This window comes from Lotus japonicus, chromosome 3 (genome assembly GCF_012489685.1).
Source record: "Lotus japonicus ecotype B-129 chromosome 3, LjGifu_v1.2".
Classification (NCBI taxonomy): domain Eukaryota; kingdom Viridiplantae; phylum Streptophyta; class Magnoliopsida; order Fabales; family Fabaceae; genus Lotus; species Lotus japonicus.
This window is the reverse complement of record NC_080043.1, coordinates 95,260,738-95,278,788: the sequence shown is the minus strand read 5'-3', so window position 1 is coordinate 95,278,788 and position 18,051 is coordinate 95,260,738. Positions and strand designations below refer to the sequence as shown.

General features: G+C 35.2%; 2 protein-coding genes across 8 annotated transcripts; one reads left to right on the top strand and one right to left on the bottom strand.

The window, feature by feature from the left end:
- Positions 1-798: 798 nt before the first annotated feature.
- On the bottom strand, positions 799-5,392 carry LOC130747759 (uncharacterized). 6 transcript variants are annotated; one of them, XM_057600784.1, is made up of 9 exons: positions 5,242-5,392; positions 4,918-5,046; positions 4,162-4,264; positions 3,910-3,969; positions 3,564-3,626; positions 3,243-3,443; positions 3,037-3,148; positions 2,735-2,952; positions 799-1,147 (listed from the first exon to the last, which is right to left on the bottom strand). In XM_057600784.1, exons 2-9 carry the CDS (start codon positions 5,025-5,027, stop codon positions 1,055-1,057), a joined length of 960 nt encoding a protein of 319 aa, XP_057456767.1. In that variant the 5' UTR covers positions 5,028-5,046; positions 5,242-5,392; the 3' UTR covers positions 799-1,054. The 6 variants fall into 6 exon arrangements, with proteins under 6 accessions (XP_057456767.1, XP_057456766.1, XP_057456765.1 ...); XM_057600783.1 differs by having other exon boundaries at positions 5,233-5,389; XM_057600782.1 differs by having other exon boundaries at positions 5,149-5,360.
- An 8,895-nt stretch (positions 5,393-14,287) lies between these two features.
- Positions 14,288-17,434, top strand: LOC130747758 (biotin synthase, mitochondrial). 2 transcript variants are annotated; one of them, XM_057600779.1, is made up of 7 exons: positions 14,288-14,426; positions 14,511-14,692; positions 14,769-14,948; positions 15,059-15,165; positions 15,510-15,715; positions 16,044-16,183; positions 16,931-17,434. In XM_057600779.1, coding segments are annotated over exons 1-7 (1,116 nt in total). In that variant the 5' UTR covers positions 14,288-14,425; the 3' UTR covers positions 17,231-17,434. The 2 variants fall into 2 exon arrangements, with proteins under 2 accessions (XP_057456762.1, XP_057456761.1); XM_057600778.1 differs by having other exon boundaries at positions 14,305-14,692.
- Positions 17,435-18,051: the final 617 nt, after the last annotated feature.

The following is an 18,051-nucleotide window of genomic DNA, read 5'->3' as shown; positions in this document are numbered from 1 at the left end:
ATAATAATATTTACAAGATTTTTTAATATTTCAGATATATTATTATTTTAATATAATGACCCAATTAATCCATCCAACCCAATCCGAACTTCGTCGGGTTGGTTCGGATCAGGTCCGAAGAAGAAATTCGTGAAATCCAACCCAATCCAGACAATTTTGATCGGTTCGGATTTTATTTTGACCAAAATCCATCCACCCCAACCCATGTGCACCCCTGCTATTATCAGCTGGTCGAACAAAATCATGCCTGACATGTTTTTCAATGGTTTTAATGAGGCAGAAACCTTAGGATATTTTATGTCAGGAAACTCTGGTTTAGTTTGCAATAGTCGGAAATCCTGCTGCCTCAGAAGTAAGAACATAGGGGTCATGATGTGTCATGAATTTATCTTTCCCCTTCTGAAGAAACATGCCTAGAATGCTTTCCATGTATGCTAAATTTTGTCTTTAATGCAAAAACAAGTACAAAATTTCCTTTATGCATGATTTAGAATATGTTGTTGATGCTACTTTCTCCGAAATAAAAGGGCAAAAACTTAGGCCAACTATTTTTTTCAGCCTTTAGCAAATTTATTGAAAGGTATTGCAACACACTCTTTTGAACTTACTCTCTCACACACTTCATATGATTGGTCTATTTTCAAAATAGTTGATGTGTGAGAAGCCGTGAACCGAAAGAAAAAACAAATTAAGGGTGAAGTTGTAAGGGGAAATGAAAATAAAAGCCAGCAGAAATAAAATTATTGCAACTATCAGCAATTAGCAGAATGAAGTCACAGACAAGACAAGACAAGAAAATAAAACACTCAAAAATCTTCTGAAATTGCTTCTTAAAATTTTACAACTCCCAGAATAAAAATTAACCTAAGATTTTATGTTTTATGTTTATATACTGGTACAAATTATTTTAATATCCAATATGATAAGTCCCTGAAATAATTCAACTACAGGACACTGATCCAAGCCTCCTCCGTAAAATAATAAATAATAGAACAGTAACATTTTAATCCAGTAGACCAAGTAACACCACAATTATTAGCCTTCAACAAACGGATCATGACTCTTGTGGCGTCTCAAATCTTGTTGGGGTGTCAATTCCCATCATACAGCAAAGGCCCGATATCAAAATTATTAACAGAACTATTCCCTGGATTATCACAAAAACAATCTCATCAGAACATTAATGTCATATGGGACATGTGGCAACATTTCCACCCACACCAAGCCTAAAATCATATTAGATGCTAATAATGATGAAAAGCTATTTCTGCTGTCTTGGGGCATACCAAGTGAGTGAGGAATAGGAGCTAATTTTGACCATTCAATCTTATATGAAAGATTAATGTTAAATTTAAGAAAAAATTGATCTTGGCCATCTATTTAAGATTGAATGGTCAAGATTACTTCATCTCCCACTCTCACTTGACATGCTCCCTTGCTGTCTCTGACAGCCTAATCTATTAGAGGTTATTTAATTACAGGTAGCATGGAAGTTGGAACATGATAAATGTGAGATTAGAAAGAGGGGGGAACAAAGAAAGAAAAGCTAAACAAACAAATGAAACTAACTATGTACTTTCATAGATGAAAACCATTTCAGATTCCAGTTAAGCTCAAGTAGATCTTAGCCACTTCCTACCTTGCTAAACTGAATTTAAGGCCTATGGGATTACTCAAGCTGCCCATCTAAGATCAACTTTCCATCTAATATTCACCAAAATTGATCCTCAATTGATATTTTCAACTATAACTCTGATCTCTAAACTATTGAAGGACCGCATTCTACAAGGACAGATGGCACATGATAACATGTAGAAATTTTTTTTGGTTACAACATGTAGAAATTTTAACTTAACCAAATTTTACCAATTGTGTAGTTTGTCGGAAAGAAAGGGGAGCCTTGACGCACCAATTGAAGTTGCTACCATGAGAATCAGTTACTTACAAATATGGGGTAAGATTGTCTGGAAGGGGTGTGCTAGCAACAAACTCTCTATGATTGGTCTATACTTGAAAATGTCAACACACTTGCCTCGTAAACTTATCACTTTTTTGAAAAAAAATAAACCAATTATAAAGTGTTTTTACAGAAGTGTGTTGCCATAATTTCTCGTCTATGATAGTTCCATAATGAGTCTGACCATTTCCCGAACCCTGAGATAAGAACCTTGGGAGAACCACAAGTCCACAACACAAAAGCTAGCCATTGTAGTTGGAGATCCCAAGGCCTTATAAACCCCACATTAGAATCCCATACTTCCAATGTGGGACTCAAGTCCCATACCTTGCAATTGGGTTCCTAACACCTGCCATGGCAAGAGCTATAAAGCAACAAGTTGCCCTTTTTTACGGACTGTAGGGAAGCAAAACTTAAAACAATCAATGACTAAGACATCCAAAGTCAGTATGCAGAGAATGTTGAACTATTAAAGGCTGTGCAGCTGAGTGGAACAATATCATCAAAATTATTGTCCAAATGTAGGCATTGTGTAACAGACAGACAACAATCTACCAAGAATGTTAATGAAGAGTACTTGTGGTACCACAGATCTTACTCAGCAACAAAGAAGGGAGAAAAAGACACCATAATATATTGTACTAGATCAAGTTTTATTCATGTCCAGGTTTTCTCCTGGATACCAGATTAGCATATTCGTAGACGATGCAAGATAATCTAAAAACAGTCCCCAAGATATCATGCCACTGCAGATGTAAATTGGACAAAGAAGCTTACCACTATAAGTCCCTCCAGAAGGGATGATGCAAGCTGGCACACTGGATTGCAAATCGTGGCATTGGAGGACTCATTTCCATTTGTACTTTCTGCTAGAAATCTTTGCAGTTCTCTGTAAGAAGGATACTTGATTGACCTCGAGGGATCTGATACATAGAGAACTGCATACTTTGCCCCAGATTCTTCCACAGATCTGATAAGCTCAGATAAAACTTCACCTGAAAATAAACAGCAAGCACACAAGCATTCAGCATATGGTAAGATCATATCCAGCAAAGTCCATCATTCTGCAGTAGATGCACCTTCAGATTGTGTTCTGTCAACATTTTTCAAAGCTTGAGAGTGTCCGTTGCAGAACATAACCAAATCTGTTTTCCCACTGTGACTCTCTTCCTTCCTCTTGGTCAAATAGTCCTGTCAATTAATAATGGGCAATAAAGAGCATCAGGTCACCATTACAGGACCCAAATTTTCATAATCAATCATGTCACATGGATGTGTTGATTACTTGAACCGAGTGTAAAGCTCCAGTTTGTTCATGATTTGTATTGTCCCTGGAGCAAGATCCTAGGGAGGCAATATTGCCAATTCCTAAATCATCTCCGCAGGCTTCAGTAAATCCTGAAACCAACAAGTCTTCCAAACTCACATCCTCTGATGCAGAAACATAGGGAAACGCCATGGAAGTGTTGGATCTGGCAAAAGATATCTGTCCATGACAATAGAACAGTGTCACAGTCAAAACTGAAAAACCAATTCCATTAGCAATCCAGAATCATGTTTTCACAACATTAAAACTTTGATAGACTGTATGTCACAATTCTCTCACCTCGAGCAAGTCTAGAAGAACTGAGTCTGCCTGCTCGTATACACTTAAATCCGAAGATTGCAACTACAAGGGTAAATTAAGCATAATTTAGTCAGCCAAACAACTCCAGTGACAAGAGTATCTAAGACAATAAATACAAAAGGATTATGTTCATTGGTACAAAAAGTAGCTTGTATTTTTTACCCGAAGGTTTAGCTATAATGAATTCTTCTACCTTTTTTTTTCTCTCTCCCTGATTTCTATTTTTTATCTCTTTTCTCATATTCCTATAACGTGTCTAATACTAAATAGCACAACTCAATACAAAGTAGGAAAGTTGCACCGTATAATTGAAAACAAGCATTACCTCTCCACCAATGAATAGAAGTGCCAAATCGAGAGGCTCCTGAAATTTATTTCCTTTGCACTATTCAAAAAAATAAAAAAGGATATGAAAAACACTACACGGCAACAATGATGATAAAAGAGAACAAATTGAAGCAGAACTAGCATAAATAGAAAGCAAAAAATAATAATACCCTTCTCCATAAAGGTTAAGGGGGGGGGGGGAGCGGCATAATACATAATAGGAAACCAGTGGCGAAGATTAGTATATTACCAGAAAATTTGACCAGCCTGCCTCAGATGAAACAGACTTTGCAAGATCTTTTGGAGAAATGACCTGATAATTTACAGATTCCTTCAACCCATTGTCTGAAACCCTGCAATGTCCAGTAACATATAAGTGGTTTTTCAATTTGCTACACTAAATAATGTGAACAAGAGATGAGGATACTCAAGAACAATGCACAACCCCATTCTAATCCGGCACTCCTACATATTACAAGAAGCATCCACCATTTTAACTATGTTGCCACTAAAGAAAACAATTACTGATTGAGAGTCCTCCCATATAATTTGACCAAGAATCAACTTTCCATTTTAGCCATGCTCAAATTTTCTGCTTATCTGCAGCATTCACTATTCACTCAAAACTGAAAAGGACACAAATTTGAAGGCTTACAGTGAACCGTAAACCATAACAGGAATCTATATTGAACCAAAATGCGGGTGCAAAGCCATGAAAAACCTATAAATGAGTTTTACTCCACTTCAATTCCTCCCCTCAACTTTCAGTGCCCTGAATTTAACCATTTCCTTTAGCTTTCAGCTTATCCCCATCCCAATCTCATCCATTCTTAACCCTTCTATTCTATATCAACGCCTCGCGAGTCACGATATCTCAACTAAATCTAATGTTCCATACTATCCACCCGAATCAAACAGCATATGATTTCGCAATTACACAAGCAATGTTCATAGTGAGAGTAGCAAAAGCAAATGGTAATTGATGTGAAAGAAGAAGAGGGATTACAGATTATAATGGGATGACCAAAGGAACGCGGGGACGGTGGAGGCAAACACTCCTCCGTGAATCGGAACCAGAGCCGCGACAAACAAAGCAAGCAGCGGCAGCACCGTCATCGTCGTTCTACCGTCGACCCTGCATCATCACCACAAACATGATATCATCAGATTCAGATCGCGTGATCGATCGATCGATCGAACAAGTTCAGATCGAGTGAAAAATCAACAACATACATACATACATACATACAGTTCTGAAATTGAAGGGTTTGGGAGAATTTCAACGATTTCGATCGAATCAGAATCAGAATGAAAACCTAACCTAATTCACCTTCTTCTCGTTTGTTCGAATTTGTACGGTCACGAGTGTGCGTTCCAGATTGCAAACCTCTCCCTCCTTCGATGGAGAGATATGATATGATGATGATTTTTAATCAAACCCGAGCTTCACAATCAGATTCATTCATTTATTTTAAGTATATTTAAGTAAATAAACGAACATTATTATTAAAATCGGACCGATCATCAAATCGTGAAGACACTGATTTAAAATTTATAAGTTTAACCTTAATTGAATTGTGGTCCAACCGATATTATTATCGTTATAAACTCAATACTTCATTCATTCATTTAGTTTTGGTACATTGCAAAGAATGCATTGCTAAAGTAAATAATATTGAATAGAAAAGACAATATCAGAACTTTATATTAACTTTTTAAAAAAAAAAACTTCATATTAAAAAAAATTTAGAACAAAATAGATTAAGTTTTTTTTTTATATAAAAGAATTATATGATGCAAACAAAAAACGTTATCACATGGTCCACCTCATTTCGGTCCATTAGATTTTCTCTCTCATTTTTTGTCAAACAAGCCCAGCCCGTAAATAGATAAGTGTGTTCCACAATATTTTTAAAAGATTTTTCAAAACCCTTAAACTAAACTACTACACAACGTTGTGGGGTTAGGAGTATTGAAAAGGGAGAAAAATAACACGGCCGACCAATTGGCAAGGGAACCGGCTAGTGAGGGCTCGCAGCGACGTGTTTGGAGTAACCCTCCAACTAATATTTATGCTTCGCTTTATTTAGATGCATTTAGTTAGTTTTGTTTTGTCTTTAATCTTCCTCCTGTAACAAAAAAAAAACTACCTCTTCTTTTTCTCTCACAATCTCACGTTCAATCAGACTCCAACACTACACGTGTCACACAACTTCTTCAGTTCTTGTCCGGTTCCACTTGTTTTTATGTTGCTCGGTTATAAGCAAGGATCGAACTGGTCAATGCATCAATTCCCGATCAAATTGGTCGGCCCAACCGATCTGGTCTAATTCCCATAACACTGTTATATATAGGGCAATATCATTTCTTTTACTTTGGCCAAAAAATGGAATTGAATTTAGGGTGCCTTTCGATCAAGGCTACTTGGGAAAGAATCATATGTTGAAGACGCTATGGAGGCGTCATCAAAGATATAGGAAGGTTGTTGCAGAAGCGGACCAATTGAGCTCAAGCCCTGATGATCATCTAGTTTGAGATGTCGTGAACCACGATCAAAACAATCCTACTATTTGAATTGAAATCAAGTTGTAGAGCATAATGCAATTGCTCATAATGGAAAGGCATGACCAAAACATTTATACGTACGCTGAAGAAAAAAAAAACTACTCAATCAGAAGAGAACTTAAAACTGTTCTATCCTTATAGTAATTAAGATTTTGATTGATTCATGAGTGAAGAGACTTCTAAGATTAAAGTACAAGAAATGGTACCATTTCTTGACAAAGCATAAGTACTATATATCCTACCAGCCACACAATACAAGCAACCGAATTAAGTGTAGACAAGCAATTAAAAGGTAAAAAAAAAGATGTATTGGATGCTCCAACAAGTACTTAGCTTGTCCAATTTTATTTCAATTAGTTGATATCCATAACATGGCACAACAATACAAGTTCATGCCACGCAAAAATACAATATATTTATATATCCTAGACTTACTGGAAAATCAGAAAGTCGTGATATTATTGATTGTTATTCATATCTATATATTTTGACATCACTTTCACATACATAGTGATATCTAATTAACACACAATTTAGTACTAGTGTAGCCACCATCTCTAGTCATCGATCATGGAATTGTTGTTGTTGGGGCTGCATCGGCTTGGTTCTCAACTTTTTTTTCAGCACCACCGCCACCAATATAACCTCCTCCTCCTCCTCCGATTCCGGGGATTTGCCCATTCCAAGGAGGAAGATCAATGCAGAAATGACATTCCACTGGATGCCATAAACAATAAAATGGTTTTACCCAGCACATATTATTTTCCCATGATCCCCCAAACGTTTCAGGTTTGTAAACATGATCACCATCAGCAGGAGGGTAACCTCTTCCTGCAGCCTGAGTAGTACCTGCATTCAGAAAAATCGCCATCACAAGAAGAGCTAAAACCAGTGAAGCACCAAGAGTGTTGCTGCTTTTTTTCGCCATAGTAAATGAACGAAATGTATGTGGTGAATGAGTTACTCTTTTTTCTTTTTGATTTGAATGAAAAGAATTGCTCTTCAATTTATAGAACCGCAAGTCCCAGTGATGACAGTTCTTGATTTCCTTAATTAGATGGGAATTGAATTAAATTAAATTGGCCAATGCGTGAGGAATTTGATTTTCAGATAATTAAGGTAACTAGTGTATTGATAACAGGTGGCGACCATAGTATAGTGTAGCTTTAAATATTAAGTACATGGAATCTTTAATTAGATGGGAAATTATTAATGAATCAACATCTTCAATTAAACGACTTACACTTTTTTCCCGTGGATTCATTTCTTTCTTTCATATTTTTGTAAAGTTTTCTTGCTTTCCGTCCTTTAATTTTTGTACACTTATGTATATTATTATGTATATTTGTATAAAAAAAGTATACTTATCCTAAGTTTTTCAAAATAAATAGAAACTAAGTAAATTATTTTTAATAAAAATAAATACTATTTAACATATTAGTTATAATTTATAACTATATACTAGCGTAAGTTAAGTGTGTGCATGATGTGTTATATATGTATAAAAGAAAAATGTTTTTTAAGTAAAAAATATTGACTGAAGCTGTAATTTAAATATTGAACTATATATACTGCTAATATTAATGTTTTTAATGTTAAGAATTACCATATTAATGTTGGATTAATTGTCAAACCGACTTTCCTCTCGTTGAGCCATAATGAGTTCAGCTCAAAAGATGTTAAAGTCATGAGCAATTTAAAGGTCAATCCACCTCAGTCTATCATAATTGGTTAATTAAATGCATTAGTTTACTGAAATTTACTAAAAAAAGTTAGATTAAAATCTAAGAAATTGACATACAATAGATAGGATGAGCATATTAAAATAAATTTGCATTTTTAAATCATGATGTGCGAGTGGATATCAAAACGTCTTTAAATTAATTTTTTTTAAAAGGTTTAAATTAATCTAATACATGCATTAAGTCGATCTTTTTGTAACCGCAGACCTTTTTGGCTTCTATATCCCCCTATTTAATTGACAGCAGGTTCTTTTAAAAAAAAGTCTTTTCAAGCATAATTCTATCAAAAGCTTATAAACACCCTTTTAATAGCAATCTTGCAAATTCTTCTGAAAAAATATCAAGATGATATTTATCTTAATAAATTTAATTTGATTTCACATGTTTTATTGAAAATTTATTTGAATTTTATAACTCTACTATTCAGTATTAATATTAGCAAAATTTAATTTCAAAAAAATATCAGCAAAAGTTACCGTGTGTGCATGAGCAAATGAAGCGTGTCAAATAATCAAAACTGCCTTAATGCCTTATTAATGTTATAATTGTAAAACGGACTTTGCCTTATTAAGCCATATATGGTTAGTGAGTTGATCTCAAAAGTTGTTGAAGTGTTATGCAATAAAAGTTCAATCCACCTCCATCTATCACAGTGGTGTGGAGTATTTAATGGGTTGGTTTATTAAAAGAGTTTAAAGACTACCCTTAGTGTAAAATAGTTTTACATTGTCATCCAAACAAATTCATTTTTAAATTTTAATAAAAATAAAAATATATTTCATTATTTGGCAAAAATCAATTGATTCGATGTGTTAACAAATTTTATACACAGCCCACAACCCTTTAATTCTTATTAAAATTTACACATAAGAGAATAAAAAAGTAACATGGAAATTTTAGACTAGCAAAATTCATACAATAGATGATCAACATATCTAAATCAATTTCCATTATGTAATCATGATATGCCGAAGAATATGAAAATATTTAATCTTTATGGAATTTACACGCCACACGTGCTTAAAGAACAACAACAAATTTATTCGACCACTTTGGGCCAGTGAATTTAATTACTCATTGAATATAAACAAATTTATTTACAGAAGAATATGAAATTATATATTAAGATTTCTATAATGGAGATATGGTAAAATCTTATTCGTTCATGGATCGATGTACAATTAACATTTAGTATCTTGATATATATTTACAATATATTCTTATGAGCTACTAAAATAAATTTACAGAAACAGAGTACAAACGTGGAAATAAGAGGGAAAGCATCACAGGACCAATCAGTGTCCTGATTAAGCAGAGAAAATTTGGCCAATCAGTGTGTCAATTTATCACAGTCGACCCCTTAACATAGTATTCCAATAGCATGTCCAGTAAAATCCTACATGTGCATGTCTGAATTAACAATAGCATTCCAATATCGATCTTCCACTTAAAACTCATTTACACCATTGGAATTTAACAATTAACCCTTTTCCTTCATTAAAATTTACAAAACAAGGACTATATAACCTCAAAAAGTGAGAATTAGCATCCTTATTAACTAGAGACTTGGCTGCTAATGTCTGTATCACATGGACATGAAAAGTACCCAAAAAAAGGGACTTTAACACCCCCAAAGAGTGTCATCAGTTCTCATCAGTGTCTTGGCTGCTTTGAGCCCAAAAATGGAGCAAAATTAAAATTCCTGCTGTCATTTTGCCTGATGCAAGAGAGGATGCTACCTTGAAAGCTCTACCATGCCATTGGAGTTTAACATGTTTTTATCCACTTCAAAATGGATAACCACAATTAATCTGATAAAGAAATGAGAAATAAGCTAAAGGAAAGCAGAAAGAAAATGAACTTTTACTCTCAAGCCAAGCCATCTTGAAAAATCAACATCATATGTGCTATACCAGTATTGCCTTTGTAATAAGCCCAATATGTAAAATAATAGAGCAATCTTTGGAGTGTCCAGTGACCTTCAATGACAAATGAAAAATTTATAACTGTTCTGTACTTACAGTGATCCTCTTTGGAGTGTCTGCCATCTCTTTGATAAAAAAGGTTCCTATTCAATTTCATATTATTATGTTCTCTGCTTCCCCTGTCTATGTTATCTGTTCACTTCCCTGTCATAATGAATCTTTGATTTGTTTTGTTTGGGTTCATATAGAATACTTGGAGGCTGGTGCAAATATTGGTCCCTTCATGAGTAAATTAAAGAGTCTTCTAAGACTAAAGTACAAGAAATTGTAAATGTCATTTCTTGACAAAGCATAAGCGCTATATATCTTACCAGCAGCCAATACAAGCAGCAAATTAAGTGCAGACAAGCAATTGAAAGATAAAAAAGATGCAAAATAATATTAGATGCTCCATTAATATCCTTGATTAACAAGTACTTGACGAATTTTATTTCAAGAAGCTAGCTAGTTCATTCATATCCATAACATGGCACAACAATATAAATTCATGCCACGTAAAAATAGTAGCTAAGCTACAGCAAAATCACTAGCTGGATCATCATCTATCATGATATTATTGATTATTATTGATTATTATTCATATCTATAGATTTTGACATCACTTTCACACACATAGTGATATCTAATTAACACACAATATTTAAGTACTACTGTGGCCACAATCTCGAACCATGCATCGATCCATCATGGAATTTCTGTTGTTGGGGCTGCTTTGGGTTCGCTCCCAACATCTTCTTCAAAACCACTGCCACCAGCTGCTTTGGGTTCGCTCCCAACATCTTCTTCAAAACCACTGCCACCTTCTTTGGGTTCGCTGGCAACATCTTCAAAACCACTGCCACTTGCTTTGGGTTCACTCGCAACATCTTCTTCAAAACCACTGCCACCTTCTTTGGGTTCGCTCGCAACATCGTTCCCAGCCGGGGAACCTCTTCCTGCAGCCTGAGTCGTACCACTCAGAAAAATCATCATAACAAGAAGGAGAGCTATAACCAATGAAGCACCAAGAATGTTGTTTTTGGCCATAGTGAATGAATTATGAATGTATGCAGTGAATGAGTTACTCTTGTTTTTCTTTGATTCAATTTGCATGGAAAAAATTGGTTCCAAGGTACTCCAATTTATAGAACCATATGTCACAGTAATTGGAGTTCTTAATTTCCTTAAGTGAATGGGAATTGGATTAAATTGGACAATGCGTGAGGAAATTGATTTTCAGATAATTAAGGTAACTAGTGATAATGCGCGTAGGACCATAGTATTAATTAGTGTAGCTTTAAATATTAAGGACCATGGTATCCTTAATTATATGGGAATTTAATTAACATGTTTCTACTTTTTTCCCCTGTGGACTCATTTCTTTTTTTCATATTTTTCTATAGCTTTCTTGCTTTCCTTCCAGTCCTTTAATTTTTATATACTTTTTAATATTTATTTTCCCAAGTTTTTCAAAATAAATAGAAACTATGTAATACATTTTTATATATACTTCTGATCAACAGCAGGTTTGTGCATATATGGTATACGATTTTCATCTTGTTTTCCTTTTCGTGTGTGAAACAAACACACTAGCTTAGTTTTTTTTTTTTTTTTTAGATAAGCTAAAATTGTATTGATTAAGAAGTACAAGGGGTACTCCAACCCAATACAAGGAAAAAAGAATACAAAGCTCAAAACAGAAATAAAACGAGAAACAGTACAAAAACAAGAAGAAAACCAGTTATGCAGAACTGTTAGCAGCTTTTGAGAACCCCTCCTTGCAATTCCAGCAAAAACGCACAGCCTTCCCAACACAAACACGTAAACAACCAGCTACAACACCCACCAAAATATTCCCACAAATTAAACCACAAAGCAACACCAAAATCTAACAAGCACTTAAGAAGAACAAACACACAAGAGAGGATTTGAATGCCATTCAAACAACGAATAACAAAACCCTTTCATATTTGCCCTGTTCCATTGCCAGGACCGCCACTTTACCAGGTCTAAAGCATTGGTCCAACATACTTGCTCATTCCTGAAAACAATACCATTCCTAATCAACCAAACCGTCCAAACCATGGCACACCAAACTGACAACATACCCAACTGTTGCTGCTCACTCCAACCGAAATAAAATTGCAGAAAATGATCTCTCAAATGTCCAGGAAGGACAGTTTGAAAGCCAAACCAACGGTAACAATCCAACCATAATGTCAATGAAACTGGACAAGACAATAAAAGGTGGGACGCTGATTCTACCTCACTGACACAAAACTTACACAGCTTTGCTCCATTCTGCAAGATAACACCCCGCTTCAACAAATTATCCATGGTCGGAAGACGATTAAGAATGCACCGCCAAGTAAACGCCTTAACATTAGATGGAGCAAATGAATTCCAAATAAGCTTGAACACACAGTCAACAGGACGCAATACTGGTTCCTGCAAAAAGACATAAGCAGAATTCACAGAGTAAAGACCATCCGACGCCGGGCTCCAAGTCCACCTATCCAACACACCCTCACACAAAGCAACAGTATCAATAGTCCTTAACATAGCGTGCACCATAACCTGCTCACGCACCCCCAACGGTCGCCGCCAAGGAAGATTCCATTGCCACGAACCATTAGACCACACCCCACAATCGCTAATTACCGCACGCTTGACCCTGGACAGGTTATAGAGCTTATAATAAGCTTCCCTAAGAGGACCACAACCAGCCCAATCCTCCAGCCACATAAGTGTACTCTCTCCTCCTTTTACTGTTTTGGCAACACCCTCCTCAAACCAATTATTGGAACCCAAACAGCAAGCGTTTTGCACATCTCTCCACCAGCCTGATGCCTGCATAAAAGACCCATCATCGTACTTAGCTTTAATAATTCTGCACCAAAGTGCCTCTTTTTCAGTCTTCCATCTCCACATCCACTTTCCGAGGAGTGATTTATTAAATAAAGCTAGATCTTTCAAACCCAACCCACCAACCTCCTTTGGAAGACAAACCTGATCCCAGCTTACCCAAGCAATTTTCCTATCCCCTTCACTACCACCCCAGAGGAAACTGCGCATAATGCGATTACATGTCTGAAGCACACAAGCTGGCATTTTAAAGAATGACAGGAAAAAGAGTGGCAAAGCAGAAAGTACACTCTGAATCAAGCAGATGCGACCCCCAAACGAAATCAGTTTATGTTTCCACAAAGAGAGTCTACTTCTTATCTTCTTCAAAACTGGCTCCCAAGTCTTGGCACTGCTTGCCCTCCCCCCCACTGGAATACCCAAGTAAGTAAACGGTATACTCATAATCTTGCAATTCAGAAAAGAAGCAAACTGCTGGAGAACACCAGAAGCAGTAGCAATAGAAGCTTAGTGTTCCCCCCTTATTTTCCACCTTCCCAAATAAAGAATGTTAAGAAGTGTCATTATTAATTAATGTTGGGATTGTCACACCAACTTTCCCTTGTTGAGCCACAATGAGTTCAGCTCAAAAATTTAAAGGTCAATCCACTCAGTCTATCATAATTGGTGGATTAAATGCGTTGATTACAAATAAGAGAAATTATAAGGAAACAAAGTTTAAATTAACTTTCAAAAAAAACTATTTAAATTAATATATATACTACTATATCAGTAAGTCTTTTCGTTCCTAATTCTATAAAAATTGTTTAATCTTTTCGTTGCAAATTCTTAAGAGAAGAATATTTTTGATGACATTTATTTATCATAATAAAGTTAATTTAATTTCACATGTTTCATTGACAATTTGTTTAAATTCTATAACTCTACATACTAATAATATTAGCAAAAGTAAGGTGTGTGCATGATGTGTTATGTACATATATATAAAAGAAAATTGTTTTTAAATAAAAAATATCGATTGAAAGCTGTAATGTTGCTGAGAACTGTCTTACTAAGAAAAAACAACAAACTTATATCACTTGGTTGTGGACAGTATAAAACATTTTTACACATACATCTAATAACTGAATGACACGTATTCAAATGCATTTATGATGCTTTTTAATTTAATTAAATTAATTGTTTATTTTCTGATTTGACAACCTATCATTATCATTATCATTATCATTGGGGAAAGAAAAAAGAAACCACAACCTTAAAGCCACCAACTACCCACTCGTTCGTGAATAACGATGATGATGATGCTATTCGCATTCGCATTCGCATTCGCATTCGCATTCGCAGATCTACGAACCTAACCTGTTAACAACAACAACTCAGTTAGTTTCACATACATTCTCTGCAATTTTGAGATTGAAATTGCTCAGTTTGTTTTTTCTGAATTCTTGTAAACATGTTTTTAGTGAGACCCATTTTCAGAACACACCCAAAACCCTCTTCCCTTTGGGTTCTGCATTACAGTTCTTCCTCACCAGCTGCAATTCAAGCTGAAAGGACCATCAAACAAGGCCCCCGAAACGATTGGACCCGCGACGAAGTCAAATCCATCTACGATTCTCCCGTTCTCGATCTTCTCTTCCATGGGGTAGGTTACTACTTCATTTCTCGATTCTTCTACATTTTTGATGGAAAATTTACAGCATTATTGTTGCAATTTTCAGGCTCAAGTTCACAGACATGCTCATAACTTCAGGGAAGTGCAGCAGTGTACTCTTCTCTCTGTCAAGACTGGTGGCTGCAGTGAGGATTGTTCCTACTGTCCTCAATCCTCCAGATATGATACAGGACTCAAAGCCCAACGCCTTCTCGACAAGGAGGCTGTTATCCAGGCTGCAAACAAGGTTTATTTTATCTTTATTTTCTTCTATATTTAGAAAAATACCATTGAACATGTTGCTTGTTTGGTGATATGCTTTTTTATTCAATTATATGGAGAATCTTTGTTCTGTAGGCAAAAGAGGCTGGGAGCACTCGCTTTTGTATGGGCGCTGCATGGAGGGATACAATAGGAAGGAAGACGAACTTCAACCAGATCCTTGAATATGTAAAAGAAATTAGGTAATTCAACACCATTTTATTTCTGTCTGAGTTATCAAGTAGTATGAAATAGATCTGTTTGGATATCTGTTGGCACATGTGCAAACAGACGCTAGCATGCACTTTGAAACAAAAAGTAAGCAGAAATCTTCTTATAGATTATGACGAAAGTTCATTCACGTTGCAGTCAATTAATATTCAAACATAAACTAAGTATTTTTATTCTGATTTGTTTGATTAATACATAGTAAGGTTGATGTTGACCGAAAAATATGCTTAAGGTTTTATTTATCACATTTCAAATGAAATAATGCTTTAATTCTTTGGTAAAGATTATAACACTAGATCTATCTCTGAAATTGTAGGGGTATGGGGATGGAGGTGTGTTGCACCCTGGGCATGATTGAGAAACAACAGGCTGTTGACCTCAAGAAGGCTGGTCTCACTGCCTATAATCACAATCTTGACACTTCAAGGGAATACTATCCGAATGTTATCACCACAAGAACTTATGATGAGCGCCTACAAACCTTGGAGTTTGTTCGTGATGCAGGGATTAATGTTTGTTCTGGTAATCATATTAACTTCAAATATAATCATATTAGTATATGGCGATGACCAGTAATTATTTTACGGCTTGCATCCATGACATAACTGGTTATCTAATCTAAATTTTGTTTGTTATTTCAAACTACTGAATTACTTACTACTAGTTCCTCTTTTCACTTCAACCAAAAAAAATTGTTCAAGGTCCCAGAATTTATATGTCTATACGAGTTTCAATAATTGAACCATTTTTACTGATGAGAACAAGATCTTTATGCAAGAAAATGCCTCATTGCAATGAGGACGGTTTTTTAACTCACAAAATAGTCTGACCAGCTGTAAATTGTTTTCAGGCGGAATTATTGGTCTTGGTGAAGCGGAGGAAGACCGTGTAGGTTTGTTACATACATTGTCAACCCTTCCCACCCATCCAGAGAGTGTTCCTATTAATGCACTTATTGCTGTAAAGGGTACCCCTCTTCAGGATCAGAAGGTGAATTTATTTAAGTTGATTGATTTGTTAAACTGAAGTAAGAGCATGAGTATGTTATGTTAGTCATCCTTTAGAAGCTCTTGGCCATATTATTTATGCAGCTTAATTTCTAAAATGTGTCTAATAGTTGATGATCCGAGTATTATTTACTAATCACCATAAAAAAGTTGATGATAGGAAGACAAAAGGGTGGTACATTAATATGTCGAATTGTGACATTAGCCTTCCTGAAGACACACTTTAAGATATAGTGTGTCTGGTTCCACGTTTGGGAACCTTCGAATCAATTCTTATTGACCAAAATAACTTTTAGGTTGTTATATAGATGTTTGACAATCGACTTAGAAATTTGATTTTAGTCCCAAAATAAATTCCGCAGAGAAGCTAAAGAGAGTAGCTTCTGCGATGAATATAATCAATTGTGAGATTTCATAACTGAATTCCATAAAATTACCTAATATCAATCATTTTTCCCGTAAATGTATCAAAACATAAATCACTTCATTTTCAACTCCCTTTTACCATAACCAATTTTAACAAAAATCAATTCTGACTCAAACATGCACGTAGTGTCTTTCATACTTTTTTGTTACTGTTGTGCTAGTGGTTAATACTTATTTTGAAGTCATATTTTGATTCATGGTATCATCAGGAGTTGTTTCAAACTTGTCAACCTCTACACAAATTACTATCACATTGTTTTTGAGTTGTCTGTGAAGGACCTGACATTTGAACACTACTTTCCAGCCTGTTGAAATATGGGAGATGATTCGGATGATCGCCACAGCACGTATCGTGATGCCAAAAGCAATGGTCAGGTTATCAGCCGGCAGAGTCCGGTTCTCCATGCCGGAGCAGGCGTTGTGCTTTCTTGCTGGTGCAAATTCTATCTTCACCGGTGAAAAGCTTCTCACTACTGCTAACAATGACTTCGATGCTGATCAACTCATGTTCAAAGTTCTTGGGCTGCTGCCAAAAGCTCCAAGCTTTCAGGATGATGAAACTAATGAGGCAGAGGATATTAAAGAAGCTGCTTCTTCCAGTTGAGTTGGTCAACAATTTCATCTAGTATCTCTGATCCTTCAGCTTCTTTGACTGCTAAACATGCACTGGATCCTCTTGTAATCTTTTCTGCCCTCTCTTGATAACTTTAAGATGCACCTGATGTTAGGTCACTGAATTCTCAGCTTTGACAATAAATATGGCTACCATTATGTTGAAAATATTTATTTTTCCCTGTATTGGTTTCAACTAATTTGTCTTATCATTCTAAAACTATGCTCTATTTTTAAAGTAAGGCATGATAATGATTATACTTGAATCTGAGCTAATTCAACAATTATGTCATGTTTATACTAATTTATCATTTCACATCGTTTATTTTAAAATTTAAAAAATATTTATTTTAAAATAAAAAACAAGTATTTCTCTCCCATTCTCGCAAACAGCCCCTAAGATGTTACAGTATCTAATGTTGAGGCGGAAGTATTCATTCTAGTTATATGGTTATTATGTTTTCATAGATACTATATCATTAGTAATTCTTGTAGAAATGTTTAGCATTTTGATAAATAATCACTTTATTTTCATTTTTAGTCAATATAATCAGTTTATTTTTTATTATTCTCTTAATTTGAAGCACCACCTAAAATATGACGAGCTATTTTTTGGGACAAAAATGACGAGCTTTTTGAAAAGTAAAAATATATTAGTCTTCCAAGCCAAAATCTTAAAAAATTAATCTTTTTTACCTTTTAACTTGAAACCACAAATACCTTCCACACGGAATTATTTTCAGTACTACATACTCAGGATTAGAACTTGAATCAAACACTCACCAACTTAATCACGCACTTAATGGTCAATAA

Excerpts from the sequence above, each read along its gene's own strand:
- LOC130747759 (XM_057600782.1), bottom strand. Across the intron at positions 4,265-4,917 it reads TGGTCATCCCATTATAATCT|GGTTTCAGACAATGGGTTGA; the intron begins GTAATCCCTCTT and ends TGGACATTGCAG. Across the intron at positions 3,970-4,161 it reads CAGGCTGGTCAAATTTTCTG|TGCAAAGGAAATAAATTTCA; the intron begins GTAATATACTAA and ends TTTTTTGAATAG.
- LOC130747758 (XM_057600778.1), top strand. The coding sequence starts at position 14,501 with ATGTTTTTAGTGAGACCCATTTTCAGAACACACCCAAAACCCTCTTCC. Across the intron at positions 14,693-14,768 it reads TCGATCTTCTCTTCCATGGG|GCTCAAGTTCACAGACATGC; the intron begins GTAGGTTACTAC and ends TGCAATTTTCAG. Across the intron at positions 16,184-16,930 it reads CCCCTCTTCAGGATCAGAAG|CCTGTTGAAATATGGGAGAT; the intron begins GTGAATTTATTT and ends ACTACTTTCCAG.